Source organism: Amaranthus tricolor, chromosome 4 (genome assembly GCF_026212465.1).
Source record: "Amaranthus tricolor cultivar Red isolate AtriRed21 chromosome 4, ASM2621246v1, whole genome shotgun sequence".
Taxonomy (NCBI): Eukaryota; Viridiplantae; Streptophyta; class Magnoliopsida; order Caryophyllales; family Amaranthaceae; genus Amaranthus; species Amaranthus tricolor.
In genome coordinates this window covers 22420283-22440290 of record NC_080050.1, presented here as the reverse complement: position 1 = coordinate 22440290, position 20008 = coordinate 22420283, and the positions used below count along the sequence as shown (strand labels likewise).

General features: G+C 33.1%; 1 protein-coding gene across 1 annotated transcript; it reads left to right on the top strand.

Annotated features, from left to right (window-relative positions):
- The first annotated feature begins 4153 nt into the window (after window positions 1–4153).
- Window positions 4154–5089, top strand: LOC130810846 (uncharacterized). The gene is made up of 2 exons (XM_057676971.1): window positions 4154–4723; window positions 4901–5089. The coding sequence occupies exons 1-2, from the start codon at window positions 4154–4156 to the stop codon at window positions 5087–5089; spliced, it is 759 nt and encodes a 252-aa protein (XP_057532954.1).
- The last annotated feature ends 14919 nt before the right edge of the window (window positions 5090–20008 follow it).

Below are 20008 nucleotides of genomic sequence, written 5' to 3'. Positions count from 1 at the left end.
ATCATCCAAGGCACCCAATGAAATCAGATTCTTCCCCAAAGCAGGGACATGCCGCACCCTAGTCAATGTCAACTTTCGCCTATCACTAGTCCTCAATCTCATGGATCCAATACCCGTAACCTTACAAGGTGCGTTGTTACCTACAATAACATTACCCCCATTGCAAGGCTCATACGTGTCAAACCAATCTTGACGTGGACTCATATGGAACGAACACCCCGAATCTAGAACCCAATCATCAGAAAGATCCCCAGACTTAGCAGAACTCACTAATGCCAAGTCTTCCTCCGAATTATAATTCTTCTTCGATTTTACTTCAACTACAGCAGCTTGGGACTTGCCCTTCCTCACCGGGCAATTAGCCCTAAAGTGACCCGGTTCTTTACAGTAATAACAGGTTTTCCCCGCAATCTTACCAGATCTGTCATTGTCGTTTCCAGCACCCGACCCAGTATTGTTGCCCTTGTTAACCCCCTTTTTCTTTTTAGACTTCCCGGACTTAACAAACAACCCACTGCCACTATCCCCGTTATCACCTATAGCCTTTTGACGAAGTTCCCTAGTATGAAGTGCTGCCTTCACTTCTTCTAGGGTCAGGGAGTCTTTACCAACAACAAACAACTCCACAAAATTCTCATAGCTAGACGGTAGAGACACAAGTAAAATCAACGCAGCATCCTCATCATCTACTTTAACATCTAAGTTACGCAAATCTAGTAAAATAGAGTTAAGTTTTTCAAGATGTTCTCGTAAGGGAGTACCTGACTGCATTCGGAGGCTGAACAACCGCTACTTCAGCAATAATTTGTTGGTCAGCGACTTAGTCATATCCAATGACTCCAACTTCATCCAAAGTTCCGCCGCTGTAGCCTGATCAACGACCTCCGTGATGATATGATCATCCAGACTTAGCAAAATGGTAGAATGAGCCTTTTCCTCCATTACTGCTAATTGTGCGTCAGTTAATCCATCATTTGACCCCGCAGTGGTACTCCATAAAGCCAACGGACGCCAGATTTGCTGCTATTTCAACAGAGCCTTCATCTTGATTTGCAATAGCCCGAAGCTATTTTTCCCGGTAAATTTCTCAATTCTTATTGTCGAATCTCCGGCCATTGTTTCACTCAAAAAACTCTCTAAGGAATTAAAACCTAAGCTCTTGATGCCAATTGTTGTGCGACAGCGGAAGCAAAGTCGATGAACAACAATGAAAACAACAGGAAATTCAATGTAAACAATAATAAAATGACACGAGAAATTTAACGTGGTTCACTATCAACGTGATAGCTACGTCCACCGGCACCGAGAACAAACAATTTCACTATGATCGCAAAGAATACAAGATGAATTACAATCACGCTCACAAATTACGATGGCTCTCTTGTGATCTCTCTTTTAATTTGTGAATCATACCACCCTATGCTAACAAGGAGGTGTATTTATAATAAAACGACTTGAAAGACGGTTTTAGGGCCTAAGTAACCACAAATAACCGATCACAAATCAAGGTAACCGTTCCGAAAGACGGTTCCCGTGAAAAGAAACTTCAATTGTGCGACCCGTGTAAAATTACGCGAGCCGCGAAGCTGGACCAGAAGCAACTCCGCGCCCCGCAGAGATCATGCATCCTGTACATGCTCCGCGCCCCGCGGAGTATCCTCTGACCTGAACCCATCTTCTTCCAATGGTGTTTGTCATATTTGAGTCACCATTATTAACAAAAATTAAGGGAACTAATCTCCTCAAATCTCTTCACTCCAAATTTATTATCTAAACAAACGAAATAGTATCACTTTAAATCTCTCCTTTTTTTTGTCCTAATACATACTTGAATACAAAGAAATTATTACAGATCAATGACTTTGATAAATTTAGTGTCGTCCTTTTAATTAACACTCCTCATCAGGCATATGAATTATATTACATAAGCTATGTATATACTACTTGTTGCTTATTTTTTTAGGAATTTAAGAAGTATGAAAGAAGTTTTTTAGGAACATAGAAGTCTAGCCGGTGGCTTATGCCATCAAATCAATATACCAATATCTCATTTAATAAAACACAAATAAATTTTTATATTTGATTAGAGTAATGGTGCATTAAAAGATAACAAGGACTATGAGATCTAATTTCCATTTGAAGATGCAAGTCAATAGTGCATCACATAAGTAACTATTTTAACACTTGGTTATCAAGCCATAAAATATGATTTATAAAAGGATGCAAGAAAAAGTATTATATCTTTTTCAAATATAAACAATGTTATAGTAATAAATTTCATTAATTTATGCATTATTTTGAGCTGATTAAAAAGTATTTCAGTTCAAAATTGACTATAATACACAAAAACACATGGAGCCATAAATACAAATTAAAGTATTATTGTCTATATGAAAAAGAAAAATTACGGAACAAAGAGTGCCAAAATCTTTATCAAGAGATAAAACAACATTATTGATGAGAAGGCCAACTTCCCAACACGTTCATATCTAAATCTATGGAATCGATGATACGACAACGTACGTAAGCCATATGCTAAATTAACATATTTACGCAACACCAACTAATCTACAATGGCCTTATTCTCCTTATTTCGTTTAATTTTTCTCATAAAATGAAGGAAGCACAAATTTGATTATGTTCAAAGATGTCAAGACACTCTGAGTTATATCTTTTGTTTTTAACTTTTAAAAACTACTTCATTCAAAAATAAAAGTTACATGTTTTTAACTATGCAATTCAACATAATAATTACATTTATGAATTAAACTTCAAATCAAAATCCTTCTTTTAAGAGAGTTACTAAGTCTACCCAACGATGTTCATATAGAGGTTAGTTTCAAAAAGTTACAGAGAAAAAACCATTTATGAGAAGAGCATGTTAAAAAAAACGATAAATAATAACTATGTGAACATCATTAAATAAATAAAAGAAAAAGGTTAAATAAAAAAGGTTAAAACAACTTTCCACAACTTGTAGGGAGCTTAAAGATTATTCTGATTTGGCTTGTTTGAACGAGTAAGTATCTAACGGATCACTATTTAGTTTTGCGTGTTTGCTATAAATGTTTCTTGTTGGGCTTAAAATCTTATAAATACACACCTTAATTGCTAAATACCCTAGACTTTTGAGAGATTCTTTATTATTGTAAATCTCCATGAAAAGGCTTTTATAAATACACAACAATTAAAAAAATTATCTAGGATCCATCAAGGATGTAGCCCATATTGGAAGAACTTCGGTACTAAGTCTTGTGTGTCATTAATATCTTATAGTGATGTTAGGATCCAATATGTAAATCTCCATGAAAAGGCTTAAAAGTATATTTTTTTTCTTTTGAAAGGAAAGTGCTAAAAATTCAATTATCTCAAACCCTCCGAGAACTCACTCATTATAGTAAAGTCTTCTCAAAAACATCAAAGGAATCCATGAATTACACACGCCATCTTTGATAATAGTTCTTGCTCCTCCTTTACATGTTCATAACTTTCCTTCAATAATCTCTCAATTATGGTAATGTCTAAATCTAATTTCCATATCCTCAATTAAACTATTTATTAAATTCTACCTTTATTTTCCGATTTGACTTCAATTTGATAGATCTAAACTTGCAATTTTAGTTTGTCATTGATGAAATTAGGAAAGTGTAGTGTATATTGACATTATATTTCCACTGCAATGACATAATATTGTTTCTATGAGAAGAAGCATCGAGATTTATCATCAACGTGCTGTCGACATCCACTCAGAATTGATTTCTAAATTAGACAAGTTAATTAAAAATTAAGCAATCTTAAAAAAAAGTAATTAGTAAGCAAGCGTAAACACTTACAAACATTGAGAGAGCAATAAAAATATTTGCTTTACTCTTTAATTATTTTTTCATTTAGCAAAGACTATAACATTTTCTTTTATTTATGGAGCCTATACAACATACCTTGTGAAAAATGTTATCAAACTGTTAAGAGAGAAAATTTCTATATAATTATTCTTGTTGATGTACGAAGGATATTTGATAAGTTGAAAGAAGAGCCATTATAAGTATTAGAAAGGCCACAAGAAAATTTAGGATGAAATAGCAACTAGAGCTCACACAAAGACTAACTTGATTGTAGAGGTATTTGACATAGGTACATTAAGGCTATATGGGATATGTACGACAGATTATCGACTAACATTCAAACACCAATAGGAATAACAGAGTCTTTCCCAATCAAGGTAGGATTACACCAGGGATCGGCATTTAGCCCTTTTATTTTTACGGTCATTATAAAAGAGATTTCTAAATCGATCTGGGAGACTGTATCGTGGTGCATGTTATTTGCTGACGATATCATGTTGGTAGCAAAAACTAAGGAGGAAGTTAATAATAAATTGGAAGAGTGGAGGGCAGTTTTAGAAGTTAGAGGATTGCGCATAAGTCGTTTGAAGACAAAATATTTGCGATGTGACTTTAGTGGGACATCACAGATAGAGGAGCCAGAGGTGACCATTGCTCAAGAAGTAGTTGCAAGTAAAACCAAGTTTAGGTATTTGGGATCGATTATTCAGAGTAATAGGGAGGTTGATGGAGATGTTACTCATCGTATACAAGCAGGTTGGCTCAAGTGGCGAACAGCCACTAGGGTACTATGTGATAGGAAGTTTTCAAGTAGGTTAAGAGGTGAATATTATCGAATTGCAATAAGGCCTGCTTTGCTGTATGGGACAGAATGTTGGCCCGTAAAGAAGACTTTTGAACATAAGATGGAAGTTACAGAAATGCATATGCTGAAGTGGATGTGCGAAAACACAATGATGGATAGGATCAGGAACCAAGAGTTTAGATAGAAACTAAGATTTGCCCCTACATCTGCAAAGATGCATGAAAATAGATTGAGATGGTTGGGACATGTGCAGAGAAAGACTTTTGACGCCCCCATGAGGAGGATTGAAAGTATCATTATGGAGGGTAAGAGAAGTCGAGGAAGACTGAGGAGTTTGTGTGAGGAACAAATAAAAAATGACTTGTATGATCTACACCTCTCTGCGGACTTGACCAAGGATAGGACTACAGGAGTAGTTGGAGGCGCCTTATCCATGTCTTAGACCACTAACCCCCTTTCGCCTACCAGTTGATGTTCTTGTTTTTGTCTTTACCTTTAACATATCATTCTTTTAGTCGTTTTTATCTAGTTATTTTATTCATCTATATGTATTTTATTTATTTCCACTTTGTTATGTTTAAGGGCCAAACTTGTATAGTAAGATATACGATGGCAATTTAAGTTTCACTAATTCTTCTTCACTGCAAGGACTTATCATTCTGTATATCAATCACGAGCTTGGGGACTTTTTGTCGTATCCTTCTTTATGGCTATGGGTTGCCACACTCCTTCCCTCCCCTGTCCCTGAACACAGTATTTCTATGGGCGGGATACAATGGGTATGATGATGATGATGATGATGATGATTGCAGAGAACCATGATCATAGTTATGATCAATCACACTCAAGGTTGTTTGGATAAGGAATCTACGTAGAATCGATGAGGGGGTAGGATCAAAATTGGCAAAATCGGATTGTAGGATCGTGTGATCCTGCAAATATGTATTAATATGCGTAGGATAACTGATTGTCAATTGTAAGGTTTAAATAAAAACTTATTTAATTTCATGTAATAAGTTTTGAAAAAGAATACTTTTTAATAATTATTTTTAAAATATGAATCAAGAAATACTTGAATTTTGTAATAGTGTGGATATAATTAAATAGATATATACATATTTATACATAAGTGAAATTTGTATTTTATGAATTTTTTTACAATTCAAATTACCCTTGTAGGATTTGATCGTAGGATCGTAAAATCGTGTCATGATCCTATCACCTAAATTCTTTAGCTAAGTAGGATCGCACGATTCTATTAACATTAAGATCCTTTTTACGATTCAAATCAGTAACCTATTTTTAGATCGTAGGATTATAGATTTGTAGAACAAGATCGGGATTATAATAATCATGAAAACACTCATTCTCTAGCTAAAAGGAGGATGCGTGCAGTCCAACCAATGAAGGAGAAAATTACGTTGTTACCGCTTTTGTAAAATATATTAGACCTGATCAAACACCGGGCCGGGCCAGGTAGGAAAAATCAGCCCGTAGATGCGGGCCGAAGTGTGGGCCTAAAAGTTCCTGCCCAAACCCGTAATATGCGGACTTGCGGGCCTATGTTATATACTCCCTCCGTTATAATTATCCTAGTGTCAAATAAAAAGTGTACATAATTTAACGAAAATCATTTCAATTAGTTCATTAATTTGTAAAAATTTTTATAAATTACTAACCCATCAAAATAAGAGACATGATGATTTTAGACAATATTCTAAAATTAATAAATTTATTATACTTGAAAATAAATAGCTATAAATTCTTATTCTAAATTTCATCTACTCTTTTATGAACTTATCATTATTCATACCATTTTCATTTTAAAATAATTTGTTCTAAAAATTATTGATAGAAAGTACACTAGCTCATAATTGATGTTTCAAAACTGAGAAGCTTATGATCAGATATGGGTGCTCATTACCCATGAGTTGGCACTATTGATACCAATTACCAAGTGTGAATTTCAAGAGTATCTGAAGTCTTAAGGAGACAAGGCAGCTGCCAAAACCCATGGCCGGGTCAAATGCCAATTCCAAACCCATCTCAAAAATTCGGGCCACTTATTTTCTGCCCAAATCCGTCCATCGGGCCATATTTTGGTACCCAAACCCTCACTTTTTCGGGCCGGGTTGGGCTGGGCCGCACATGATCAGGTCTAGAATATATTATCCTTTTATGCTTGTGAATATATTAATGTAATCTATGTTAATATGTTCAGTCTTATCATTATAAACAAAATTACAGAATTGACTATGGTAATTAACTTCATGTAACAATAGTAATCTCTTTGATATTCATGAAATGGGTGAGTCACCAAGAAGGAAGTAATATATGTGGTTGCTTTTGTAATGAATTTAACATCTAATACAATCACTGTCACAATACATTAATAATTTAGCAGCAAAACTGTTTGTCGGGAGATCAAGGCAAGGAACTTTGGGAAATCATCAAAAATTTGTCCCAAAGTCCCCATGAAGAATGATGCAGATGGTAATGATGTTCCAAAGAGCGAATTTGAATTCACTCAAATAGATTTAGAAGCCATCTCAAACAACTTTCGAGATATGAATCAATTATGTTGTGCGCCTAATGGAATTATGTGTGTTTTAAAATTTAATTGTGTTTATATTAGAAAATGTTGCATTGTTTATGAAGAGGTTGGATTACAGTAAGTTCTCTTTGCGTAAATATTTCTAAGCCAAACACATCTCTCATCTTCTTTTATATATATATATATATATATATATATATATATATATATATATATATATATATATATATATATATATATATATATGTAATATTAGAGCAACAAACTACAACACATGATGATCAACGACCATAACATGCATGTTCAAGAAAAAAGGTTCATATATATATATATATATATATATATATATATATATATATATAAATATATATATATATATAAATATATATATATATATATATATATATATGGGGACAACTACGCAAGCCCTACAGGTAAAAGGCATAATATAAAAAAAATTATATTAAAGTAACATATTAATAACGTAGATCAATTAATGAGAGTTTTACTTAACATAATGGTCATAGGTTCAAACCTTAATAATTACATTTATTTTCTCTTTCCTTTCTTTTATCTTAGTCAAGAGAAATCCTTTTAAATCAAACATCTTATCTTACATATTTTAATTTTCACCTACTCTTTAAAAATCAATAATCACTTATCCAGAAAAATTAATTAATATTTTATTTCTTAATTTTCCAATCGTTTAAATAAACTTTTTGATGTGGAATTTAAAAACTTGTTGTGAATTTTTATTTAACCGCAAGTATACGGTGTACGTGTAAATGCAAATCAAACACAAGAAAGTTAGGACAAAAAACTCGCTAATTTCTATTAAATATATTTCTTGAGGAGAAAAATAAGTGATTGGTTGTAAATTGATAAATTAAGAACGCAATAAAAAATGGTTTAAAACTATATGATGAAGATATCTAGGGTGTCGGGAATCCCTTAAATTCTTGTATGATCAAACTTCTATCAGTGTCTATAAAATGTCAAATTAACTTGTTAACCTCAAACTCTGGCTCTGTTGATTAACTATTACATTTAGACCCTATTAATTCAATTCTCACACACGCTAGTTTTATCTAAAGAATTAATGAGAATTTAACCAAAATTTACCCTAAAGCAAAGTTGTTCCTAATCTCACACGTTAATTCTATTGATAAATCCAACAAAGCATATTTAATTTATGGTTAACAGCACAATTTAATCACTTTAATTCTAATTTTATAGACACTTTCAATGGTCAAATCATACTTGAATTATAGGTTCAAACCGTAACTCTAAAAAGAGGATCTACTAACTATTCTTGGTAGAAACAATTAACAAAAACCGCAGATTAATACTAAGCATAATAAAGGGTGATAAAATTGAAATTTGCAAGGAAAGTAATAATTAAACAATGAGAAACACAAATAAGGATTCAAGAGACAAACCATAAGGAACGAGACTACTTATTATTGAAGGATGATTACTAACAAACAATTAAAAATAAATAAATAAATGAGGACGTTTTCATCTCCTTATTATCCTAGAAGAGGCTTAACCTAATTGCTAATGAAGACTTAATTAAAAGATTAGAAAACCAGCGCTGGGCAAAAATCCTGTGCAGCCAATTAAGATCCTCGGTCGAGTCGGCTTCCAAAGCCATTGCACTCCAGCCGAGTCAGCTTTTGTGCTGGAAAATCGCAGCAAATTTTGAATGGTCGTCATTTCTTATTCGATTGTCGAAATTAGGCATATAATATTCCGTTGGAAAGATCTTAAAGTCTAGTTTCCAATGCCACAAATTTTGCATTAATATTATCTTTCTATCAAAATTTATGACCAAAAGAGTGGACATATATCAAATTTCACCTCAAAACTTTTGCATTGTAAACACTTTTCTACTCTTTTGATCATTTTCTTTGTAAAACATCTTCAACCGAGTTAAAATTCCGTTAGTAAAATCCGTCATCATTAACACCATAAGAATTTTGCTTAATACAATCAAAACCACTCAAAATCAACATGAATAACCAAAATGGGTAAAGTAGCATAAATCTTCAAAATAAATACAAATTACTAACAATGACTATTATTGTTATGAATGGTAGTATACTAATGTGATTATAAATGATACTATACTAATGTGTGACTTGAGTGAACATTAAAGGGTTGAATTCATGTGTGTGACTCTTGAGTTGTGGAATCCAAAAGGGTGTAATAAGGTGAAGAGTATTCATGGGAATTATTGGTGTTAATGAAGATTAATGTGAAGAGTCTCATGTGTGTGACTCTTGAGATAATGCCTTTTCAAGTTCTTAGAGTTATTTCATAGTATTCATTACCCTAAATTAACTATGTATTTATGTGAGCCATTCATCTTCAAGTACCTAGCACTATAAATAGGGCTCTCATACCCACACTTCAAGTATGCAAAACACATCAAACACAACCCTTAAGCCAAACACATAGCCTATTGTTGTTATCTCTATCTCAATTGTAATTCTTCATATTGAAGTGTTGTTTGTATTCATTTGATATAATATAAACATAAACTACACACCACGGAGGACGTAGCCATCATTGGGTGAACCTCCTTAAATCTTTGTGTCCTTGTTAGTTACTTTGTCAAACTTAATTTTGCTCATTGTTGTTTGTTCTTAACATCGTAAGTATTTGGCGATCGTTTTCAATTGGTATCAGAGCCAAGGTTATTTTGCGGTGTTTTAAGAAATTATTACTTGAAAATCATGACTACAATGAAGCTCGATATTGAGAAGTTTGATAGGAATGTAAACTTTGGCTTATGGCAAGTCAAAATGAGAGCCATTTTGATTCAAAATGGTGTGCACAAGGCGATTGATGGTGTAGAGAAGATGCCGGAAGGAATGTCCGCATCGAGATGGGAAGAGATAGACACAAAGGCGTTATCGGCAATCCAATTATGCTTATCCAATGAAGTTCTAAGAGAGGTTGTTAAAGAAACAACAACCAAGAGTATATGGGAGAAATTGGAATCACTCTACATGGCCAAGAGTGTTACCAATAGGCTACTTTTGAAGAGTAGACTCTACGACTTACGCTTGGAGGAAGGTAAACCTTTAAAATCTCACTTGGATGAGTTTTGTTCCATTGTTATGGATTTACAAAACATTGATGTTAAGCTTGATGATGAAGACTTGGCAATTTATCTTTTATGTTCTTTACCCCCTTCTTATAAAAATTTTAGAGAAACTCTACTTTATGGTAGAGATAATTTGAGTAGTGATGATGTGAAGAATGCCTTGACTCAAAGGGATCTCATTGATACACAATTGTCACAAAAGTCACCAAGCAATGCTAGTGACGGTTTGTTTGTAAGAGGGAGGTCACAAGAGAAAGATTCCACTAGTGGGAGTGGAAACAAGGGTAAAGGAAGGTCCAAGTCCGTGAGGCCAAACAAAAATAAGTCTTGTAACTATTGCAAGCTTAAGGGCCACATCAAGAAGGATTGTTGGAAGCTTAAGAGAAAGCTAGAAGAAGAGGCAAGGGAAGGAACTAGCAATGCCAATGCTAGTTATGTGAATGATAGTGATGATGGCGATGTTCTTGTTGCCACTCATGAGTACAAAGGTAATAATGAATGGATTCTTGATTCGGGGTGCACATTCCACATGACTCCCAACAAAACTTTTTTCCATACATTTGAAAGTGTTGATGGGGGAAATGTTACCATGGGAAACAACACCACATGTAAGGTTGTTGGGATTGGGAGCATTAAAATTAAAATGTTTGATGGGATTGTGAGGACCTTAACCGATGTAAGGTATGTCCCGGGCTTGAAAAAGAATCTTTTATCTTTGGGTACTCTTGATAAGATCGGGTGTAGAATCACTTGTGAAGGTGGAGTTATGAAGGTAGCCAAGGGTTCACTAGTGGTGATGAAGGGGAGGTTGAATGGGAGTTTGTATGCTCTTCAAGGTTCAACCATTCTTGGCTCGGCGAATGTATCCACAAGCACAATGTCCGATCGTGACACCAAACTTTGGCACTTAAGGCTTGGTCACATGAGCGAAAAAGGTATGTTTGAACTCTCTAAACAAGGTTTATTTAATGGGAAAAATTTTGGGAACCTTGGTTTTTGTGAACATTGTGTTTATGGGAAACACAAGAGAGTTAGTTTTAAACCCGCCATCCACAACACTAAGGGGATATTAGATTATGTCCATTCCGACTTGTGGGGGCCTTCTCGAACGCCCTCCCTTAGTGGTTGTAGCTACATGTTGACCTTTATTGATGATTACTCTAGGAAAGTTTGGTGTTATTTTATAAAACATAAATATGAAGTTTTTGATGTCTTCTTGGAATGGAAGAAGATGATTGAAAAGAAAGCCGGTAGGAGCATCAAGACCTTGAGAACCGACAATGGTCTTGAATTTGTTGATAGCAAGTTTCTCAATTATTGTTCTAATGAAGGTATTGTTAGACATAGAACTTGTGCAGGTCGTCCTCAACAAAATGGTGTTGCGGAGAGGATGAATAAAACGTTATTGGAAAGGGCAAGATGCATGCTAAATCAAGCAAATTTGGGGAAACAATTTTGGGCCGAAGCGGTGGCTACGGCATGTTATTTGATCAACCGTTCACCTCATACCGCCTTGAAGTTCAAGTCGCCACAAGAGGTATGGTACAACACTCCGGTAAACTATTCTAGTCTTAGAATCTTTGGTTGTCCAGCTTATATTCATGTAAATGATGGTAAGTTAGAACCTAGGGCTAGAAAAGGTATCTTTGTGGGGTATGGAGTGGGTGTAAAGGGGTATAGGGTATGGTGTAATGATTCAAAGAAAATTATTGTTTCTAGAGATGTTGTTTTTGATGAAGATAGCATGCTTATATCTAATGTTGAAAAACCTTTTAATAATGATGATAATGAAGCACAAGTAGAGGTTGAATCCTCCAATATTGATAATGAGAAAAATGATGATGTTCAACAAAGGTCTCCTCCTTTGTCCACAACTAGGCAAAGAAGGAAGATCGTGGCTCCAAGGAGGTACATTGAAGAGTGTGATTATGTTGTTTATGCTCTCAACATTGCTAGCGAAGTTGAAGGGTTAAATGAACCAAGTACGTACAAGGAGGCTATGGCCTCAAATGACTCAAGCAAGTGGTTGATTGCTATGAAACAAGAGATGGAATCTCTTGCGAAGAATGGAACTTGGGATATCGTTGTTGCACCAAAGAAAAAGAAGATTGTAGGGTGCAAGTGGATATTCAAGAGGAAGGAGGGTCCTTCTAGTGATATTCCTCTCATCTACAAAGCAAGGGTTGTTGCAAAGGGATACTCTCAAATTGAGGATATTGATTTTCACGAAGTTTTCTCTCCGGTCGTGAAACACTCTTCTATTAGGGCATTGCTTGCTTTGGTGGCGATGGAGGATTTGGAGTTACATCAATTGGATGTAAAGACGGCTTTTCTTCACGGTGAGCTTGAAGAAGAAATCTTTATGAAGCAACCGGAAGGTTTTGAGGTAGCCGGTAAGGAGAATCATGTGTGTAGATTGAAGAGGTCATTGTATGGGTTGAAGCAATCTCCAAGGCAATGGTACAAAAGGTTTGATTCCTTTATGATTTCACATGATTTTGTTAGAAGTTCTTATGATAGCTGTGTTTATCTTAAGAAATTTGAAGATGGTTCTTTACTATATTTGCTCTTATATGTTGATGATATGCTAGTAGCATGTAGCTCTTTGCTTAAGGTGGAGGACTTGAAAGAGTTGCTTTCAAGTGAATTTGATATGAAAGATCTTGGTGAAGCCAAGAAGATTCTTGGGATGGAGATTTTGAGAGATCGGGCTAAGAGTGTCTTATACCTTAGTCAAAGGAAGTACATTGAGAAAGTTGTTCAACGTTTCTCCATGGATAATGCTAAAGGTGTGTCTACTCCTCTTGCTTCTCATTTCAAATTGTCCAAGAATTTGTGTCCACAAACAAAAGAGGAAGAAGAGCAAATGGTAAGAATTCCATACACTAGTGCCGTTGGTAGCGTTATGTATGCTATGGTATGCTCTAGGCCCGACATTGCTCATGCGGTGAGTTTGGTGAGTAGATATATGTCTAATCCGGGTAAGGGACATTGGGAGGCACTAAAATGGCTATTGAGGTATTTGAAAGATACTTCAAATGTTTGTCTCATGTATGGGAAAAATTCAAGTGAGCTAACCGGGTTTTGTGACTCGGATTATGGTGGTGATCTAGATAATAGAAAGTCCACAAGTGGGTTCGTGTTTACTTTGGGTGGTTCGGCGATTAGTTGGCAATCATCTTTGCAAGATGTGGTTGCTCTTTCTACAACCGAAGCGGAGTACATAGCCGTGGCCGAGTCATTCAAGGAAGCAAAATGGCTTAAAGGTCTTGTTGGTGAAATGTGCAACAAAGTGTGTGAGGTAAGTGTGCATTGTGATAGTCAAAGTGCAATTCATTTGGCTAGGAATCAAAACACATTTCATAGAAGGTCCAAGCACATTGATATTAAGTATAACTTTATCCGGGATGAAGTTGAGCACAAAAGGGTGTTATTGAAGAAAATTGACACTACGGAAAATCCGGCCGACATGATGACAAAGTCATTACCTACTACCAAGTTTGAGTTATGTGTTGACTTGGTAGGTTTAGCTCCTTGCTTGAGATAATGCCCTCTTGGGCATTTTGAGGTGTGTATGTTTTTTGAATATGAAGTGAATTGATGAATGTTGTGACTTGGGTGAACTCAAGTCAAGGTGGAGATTGTTATGAATGGTAGTATACTAATGTGATTATAAATGATACTATACTAATGTGTGACTTGAGTGCACATTAAAGGGTTGAATTCATGTGTGTGACTCTTGAGTTGTGGAATCCAAAAGGGTGTAATAAGGTGAAGAGTATTCATGGGAATTGTTGGTGTTAATGAAGATTAAGGTGAAGAGTCTCATGTGTGTGACTCTTGAGATAATGCCTTTTCAAGTTCTTAGAGTTATTTCATAGTATTCATTACCCTAAATTAACTATGTATTTATGTGAGCCATTCATCTTCAAGTACCTAGCACTATAAATAGGGCTCTCATACCCACACTTCAAGTATGCAAAACACATCAAACACAACCCTTAAGCCAAACACATAGCCTATTGTTGTTATCTCTATCTCAATTGTAATTCTTCATATTGAAGTGTTGTTTGTATTCATTTGATATAATATAAACATAAACTACACACCACGGAGGACGTAGCCATCATTGGGTGAACCTCCTTAAATCTTTGTGTCCTTGTTTGTTACTTTGTCAAACTTAATTTTGCTCATTGTTGTTTGTTCTTAACATCGTAAGTATTTGGCGATCGTTTTCAATTATTAAGGAGTATAAAATGATGTAAATAAGTGCAAATAATTGCAATTATCACTTTTACATTTTTATATTATTTTTCATCAACCCATTAATTTTTTTCTCTTCCTTCTTAACATTAGAGATGAAAATTTAATTTTTAACAATTTAATATAAGTAACTTATAAAATTAATATTAACATAATTAGAAATTTTATTAAATTTTAATTTAATTATAGTACCTAAAAATATAATTGAGTTAAGTTTTTTTTTAATATAAAAAAATCTCTCTTTTCAATTATAAAAGTCAAAAAGGGTCTCGAAATACTTTGCTGTGCTTTTTTGCACCTAAACTGAATTATTGGAAATACTCTTGCTATTGATAAATATAGTGAATACTCCAAGCATAGAAAAACAAAGTTCAATAGTCATCACGTTATCGGTAAGATTGACCTGCTTTTTTGCACCTCAACTATGTCGGTCACTTTATACATCTATATATATAAACGACGAATTTTGTAGAATTCTTATTGAATTTTGAATTAACATAGCATTAAATCATTAGGAATTTTAGAATGGCGAAAATTGAATTTTTTTTAGTTAAATAAGCATTATTTTCTTTAGATAAGATCTTAGATTTCAATCTTTTTTATCTTTTTTAGCCCTCCTTATTCATTAATTGGAGAGGTCAAAAAAGAATTTTAATACTTTCTCTTATTTTTGTACTTTATACTTTTTTACACTTATTGAAGAGCATATTTAAACTATTAATATCTATAATTATGCATAATTAATAATTACGAATCATACATTCTAATCAAAATGTTTGAAAATGACAAATGTCATTCTTAGAGGACCCATAACAAATGGAATTATATTATTGGATGATAATTGATTACACGACAATATTTATCTAATTTAAAATTTGATTTTCTTAAACAAAATTAGAGCTGAATTAAGTAAAGTGTTAATATAATTTATTATACCAATTCTATATATACATAGCCTAGAATTTAATATATTTAATTAATGAAAAAAATGATGTATTCAATAAATAATTAAAAAAAATTACTTGTTACTTAAAAAAATTCATGTATTTGATAAATTTAATCATGATAATATATAATTACATTATTCTTTGAAGTTATATTTTTATATATTTTATACTAATAAATTCGTGCATTACACGAGTATCTATACTAGTAATCGATATTATTATTTCTTGCATTTACATGTATCAAATAAGATTCTACTTAACTATATTTGTAACATAAAGATTAAGAATAAAATACAAATAAAAGTGATGGAGTATTAAAAAAATTTAGAAAATTACAGTTCAACCTTCAGTATTAACCGTTGTAAACTCAAAATTTATGATCAAATTTTATAAAGAATTATTCAAATTACAGCTTTTAAATTTAGACCAATTACAGATTACAGGCTAAATATTTTTTTCCTAATTACAGCCAACAAAGATCAATGTTTACAACATTGAGGCCAAATCATATGATTCCGTCTACTTTACCAAAAATTTCGACCACTAAAATGATCAGAATCTTATGATTTTGCTTGAACACTATAGATATTGATACTTTAGAGGCTGTAAATCACAAAAATAAAATAAATTAAAGACTGTAATTTGTAAATAGCCTAAACTTTAAGATTGTAATTCGAAAAAAAATAGCCTAAATTCTAAAGTTATCGTTTGCAAAAAAGCATTAATATTGCAATTGGCAGATAGCCTAACTTTAAGGTAAAATTCTGTTATAAACAATCAAATGTTTTGTGCTTCTTCAAAAAACGTCAAAACAAGCATGATATCACCCATGCATAAATGATAAGATCATCAAAAAAAAAAAAAAATTTATTGAGTAGAATGTAAACCCTTATTATTGTACTTTTATCACCTGTCTCGTTCCAACTTTGATTATGCATCAAATACATAGCTTGTTGTTGAAATGAAGAGATCACCTTTATTCATAAGTTGCTTTTTCGTGCAAAATAGCTTTTAAGTAGAATAATCATGCAATGCATCTACAAAACTAGAGAAAATGATTGATGTCTAAGGGTACCCCAAGTCAAACAAGATGATGCCCTTTCTTTTGGATGCCTACCATTAATTTCTCTTTTCACTATCACAAATAAAATTCATCATCAACAAAAAAAAAATTTTAGTTCATATGAATATGCTCAGAAAGCTTGCCAATGTCAAAAAACCGACTATCTTCCTTATAGACTAATTTAACCAAAAGTTTAAGTTGATAGTTGAGAATCTAAAATATGTTATATATTCTAACAACCTATATGTTAACAGCTGGTCTTGAACGAGAGAGCCTTATAATGAGACCGTCAGTTTAGGCCAGCCCAATTCGCACGTGTAACAACCTGGGCATTTTTTTTTATTTTCTAGGCGTTTTTCAGTTTTGATCTTAAAGGTATCAAAATTGATACATTTAAAGTTAAAATTGATAAATACCCAGAAAATTGAAATACTGTTACACGCGCGAATTAAACCGGCCCAAATTAATGGTCTCATAATGAGACCGTTTCGTCCAAGTTTTTGTGATATGTTAAATCTATAAATTATAACACCTACTTAGATACGATAAGACACTTGTACATGTTTTATATTTTGAGTTAAAAAAGTTCAATTTCATAGAAATATTTTTTTCCAAACTACAACTTATTTTGAACTGTACGAGATTAACTATGAAATCAAGCCTATTTCAAAAACAATTTATGGGTGACGTTGTTCTTATATTTAAGGACATAAATGTGAAATTTACTTTGGGTTCATAAACATATGCTATTTATTACTTGTATACTATTATTTACAAAATCTAGGAACTAGAAATTAAAAGTACGTAATATCCAAAAACATATTTTAGTTTAGTTTTCATCTTGGAAAGTGCAGTAAACAAGGTGCCAATTTTTGTGAGAGACGGTCTCTCCGAAAAATATATTACATATATATGCTAATACAACTCAAACAGCAAAATAAAAATATAGGCTTTATGTTTTAAAATCGTCTTTCTGTGAGATTGTCTCTCACAAGAGTAGCTTAACCCCTTATATAAAAGTAGTGAGGCAACGTATATTTTTCGGGTCATGGAAAGGGCTGTTAAACATTAGGCCATTGCCTTTAATTATTTAAACAATCTCAACCGTAATAAAATATTTTCCTAATTAAGCTAATAATTAGCCATGGTCCAAATAAACTAGCTAAATAGAATTTTTTATAAACCCTATCTACTTTTAAAATATTTTTCTATGGATATAAAAATTGACCTCTTTTTTGCAAGGTTAGTTGGCACTCGTGTGAAGCTAATTATGATAAGCACCAAGTCCACCCTTTGTAATCATTCCACCCATCCTAAAGATTAACGCACTAATCCACCCCTCCCTTCTTCCAACTACTCCCTCCGGTAATAAGAAACCAGAACGGTTGTATTTTTTTTTTAATAATAGTGGATTCATTAATAAAGAATTATACGATATCTATATTAGAGATAAAAATTAGTATGTACATAACAATTTTAACCAAATATAATTCAAAATTAACAAAACTACGATCGTTGTATATAAGATTTGACAATTCTGAATATCTTCTTCCACATCGCTGTTTGACACAGCCTTCTATGAGAGTGTCTTTCGATCTGTTGTAGTCTTAAGATAGAATTGAATTTGATGATAATTGCAATTTTTGGTGTCTGCGGCATTATCGCATTAATCTCTATCAACAAATCAATTAGAGACTAAACTTCATAACTCCAAAATCTGACGAGGAGAGAGATCAAAACCCAACATATGGGTAGAATCAACCCAACGAATGGCTTTAACAACTCTCATGTAGAGAGATGACATAAATTTATTCTAATCATATTCAAAAAAGCTTAAAATGGAAAAATTAGGGGCTTACCATCAACCAAAAGGTTTATAATAGCCCCAAACTAACTATCGAGATTATAGTTTTTTTAGAGGGAAAAAAGAGGGTTAATTTAGGAACAATATTTTAGAACGATTGTATATTGTACAAAAGTTAAGAAATGATGGCTCTATTTAAACTGTTTAGGTAATATTGGAAAATAGTTAAGATGCATGGATTAGAATAAAAGCAAGTGATCGAAACTTTTTATAAAAACTAGTATAAAACCCTTGTAATGTCTGAAGTTTTAACAACCCGTTTGGTTATGGGTACTAATTGCTAGTAATGGAAATGATTTGTAGTGTAAATTTTCATAATATGTATCATGTTATTACCATGGTAATGAAAGTTTGATCATAAAAAACATTTTTTGTTCACAATTTTTCACTACTACCTAATACCACATGTTTAAGTGGTAATGCATTGGAATAAATTTTGTGAAGAAAAAGAAGTTGTTGAAGGAGAATAAGTATGACTATTAAATTTATCAAGAGATATTCTTACCAAAATTACACTAATATTTCATTACTATTCCAATTATTTAATACCAGTTACAAAACTCGCTGTAAAGGTATCACTAGTGGAAAAAATTACATTTGCAGCGCAGCATATGCTGCGGTTTTATGTAGACGCAGCATAAAATAATTAAGTAAAAAAAAAAAATCTATATACTGCAGTTCCTTGGTTACCCGTAGCAGATAATCAAGCAAAAAAAATATATACTGACTATATACTGCGATTCTTAATGCACCGCAGCAAATAAGCAAATACTCCGGTTCTAATTTACCCGCAGCATAAAGTATCACTAAAAACACCCGCCTTTTAACGTTCATATACCCTTAAACCCACACGAAGAATTTTCATAAAACACTCGAAAAATGGCTGTGTACTGTTTCATCTTCTTCATTCTTTCTCGCTGCTACTGTTTCATCTTCATTCTTCATTCTTTTTGTTCATCTTCTTCTTGTTCATCTTCTTCTTCTTGAAACCCACGACATTTTCTTTTTCACTACTACTTCTTATTCATAAACCCACGGCTATAAACTATTCATAAACTCGAAATTTAAGCCTTTGGTCTTGTTCATCTTCAAAATCCACGAAACTAAGGTATTTTTTTCTCTTTTTAATTTGTTAACACTAGTGGAAAAACCTCATTTGCTGCGGTTTTTTGGCCATAATATACTGCGGTTTTGGCCCAAAGCATTAGTGATAGCAGCAGATGGCCTATTGTAAATGTTGCGGTTTAAAATCGCAACAGAAAAGTCAACCAAATGCTGTGCGCCACAACAAAAAACCGCAGCAAATAGTCTTAAACTATATGCTGCGGGCCACCAGAAAACCGCAGCATATAGTCTTAAACTATATGCTGCGATTTTTGGTGGCCCGCAGCATATATTTTAATTTTTTTTCTTTTTTCGTATAATACTAATAATAATCCAATAATAATGTACAATGTAATAAACAATGATTAATCCAATAATCCAATAATAATCACAAATAATAACCAATAATCTCTTTGTAATAATAAACTCTCGATCGTATATATAATATAATAAT

Excerpts from the sequence above, each read along its gene's own strand:
- LOC130810846 (XM_057676971.1), top strand. The coding sequence starts at position 4,154 with ATGTACGACAGATTATCGACTAACATTCAAACACCAATAGGAATAACA. Across the intron at positions 4,724-4,900 it reads ATGGGACAGAATGTTGGCCC|AGAAAGACTTTTGACGCCCC; the intron begins GTAAAGAAGACT and ends GGACATGTGCAG.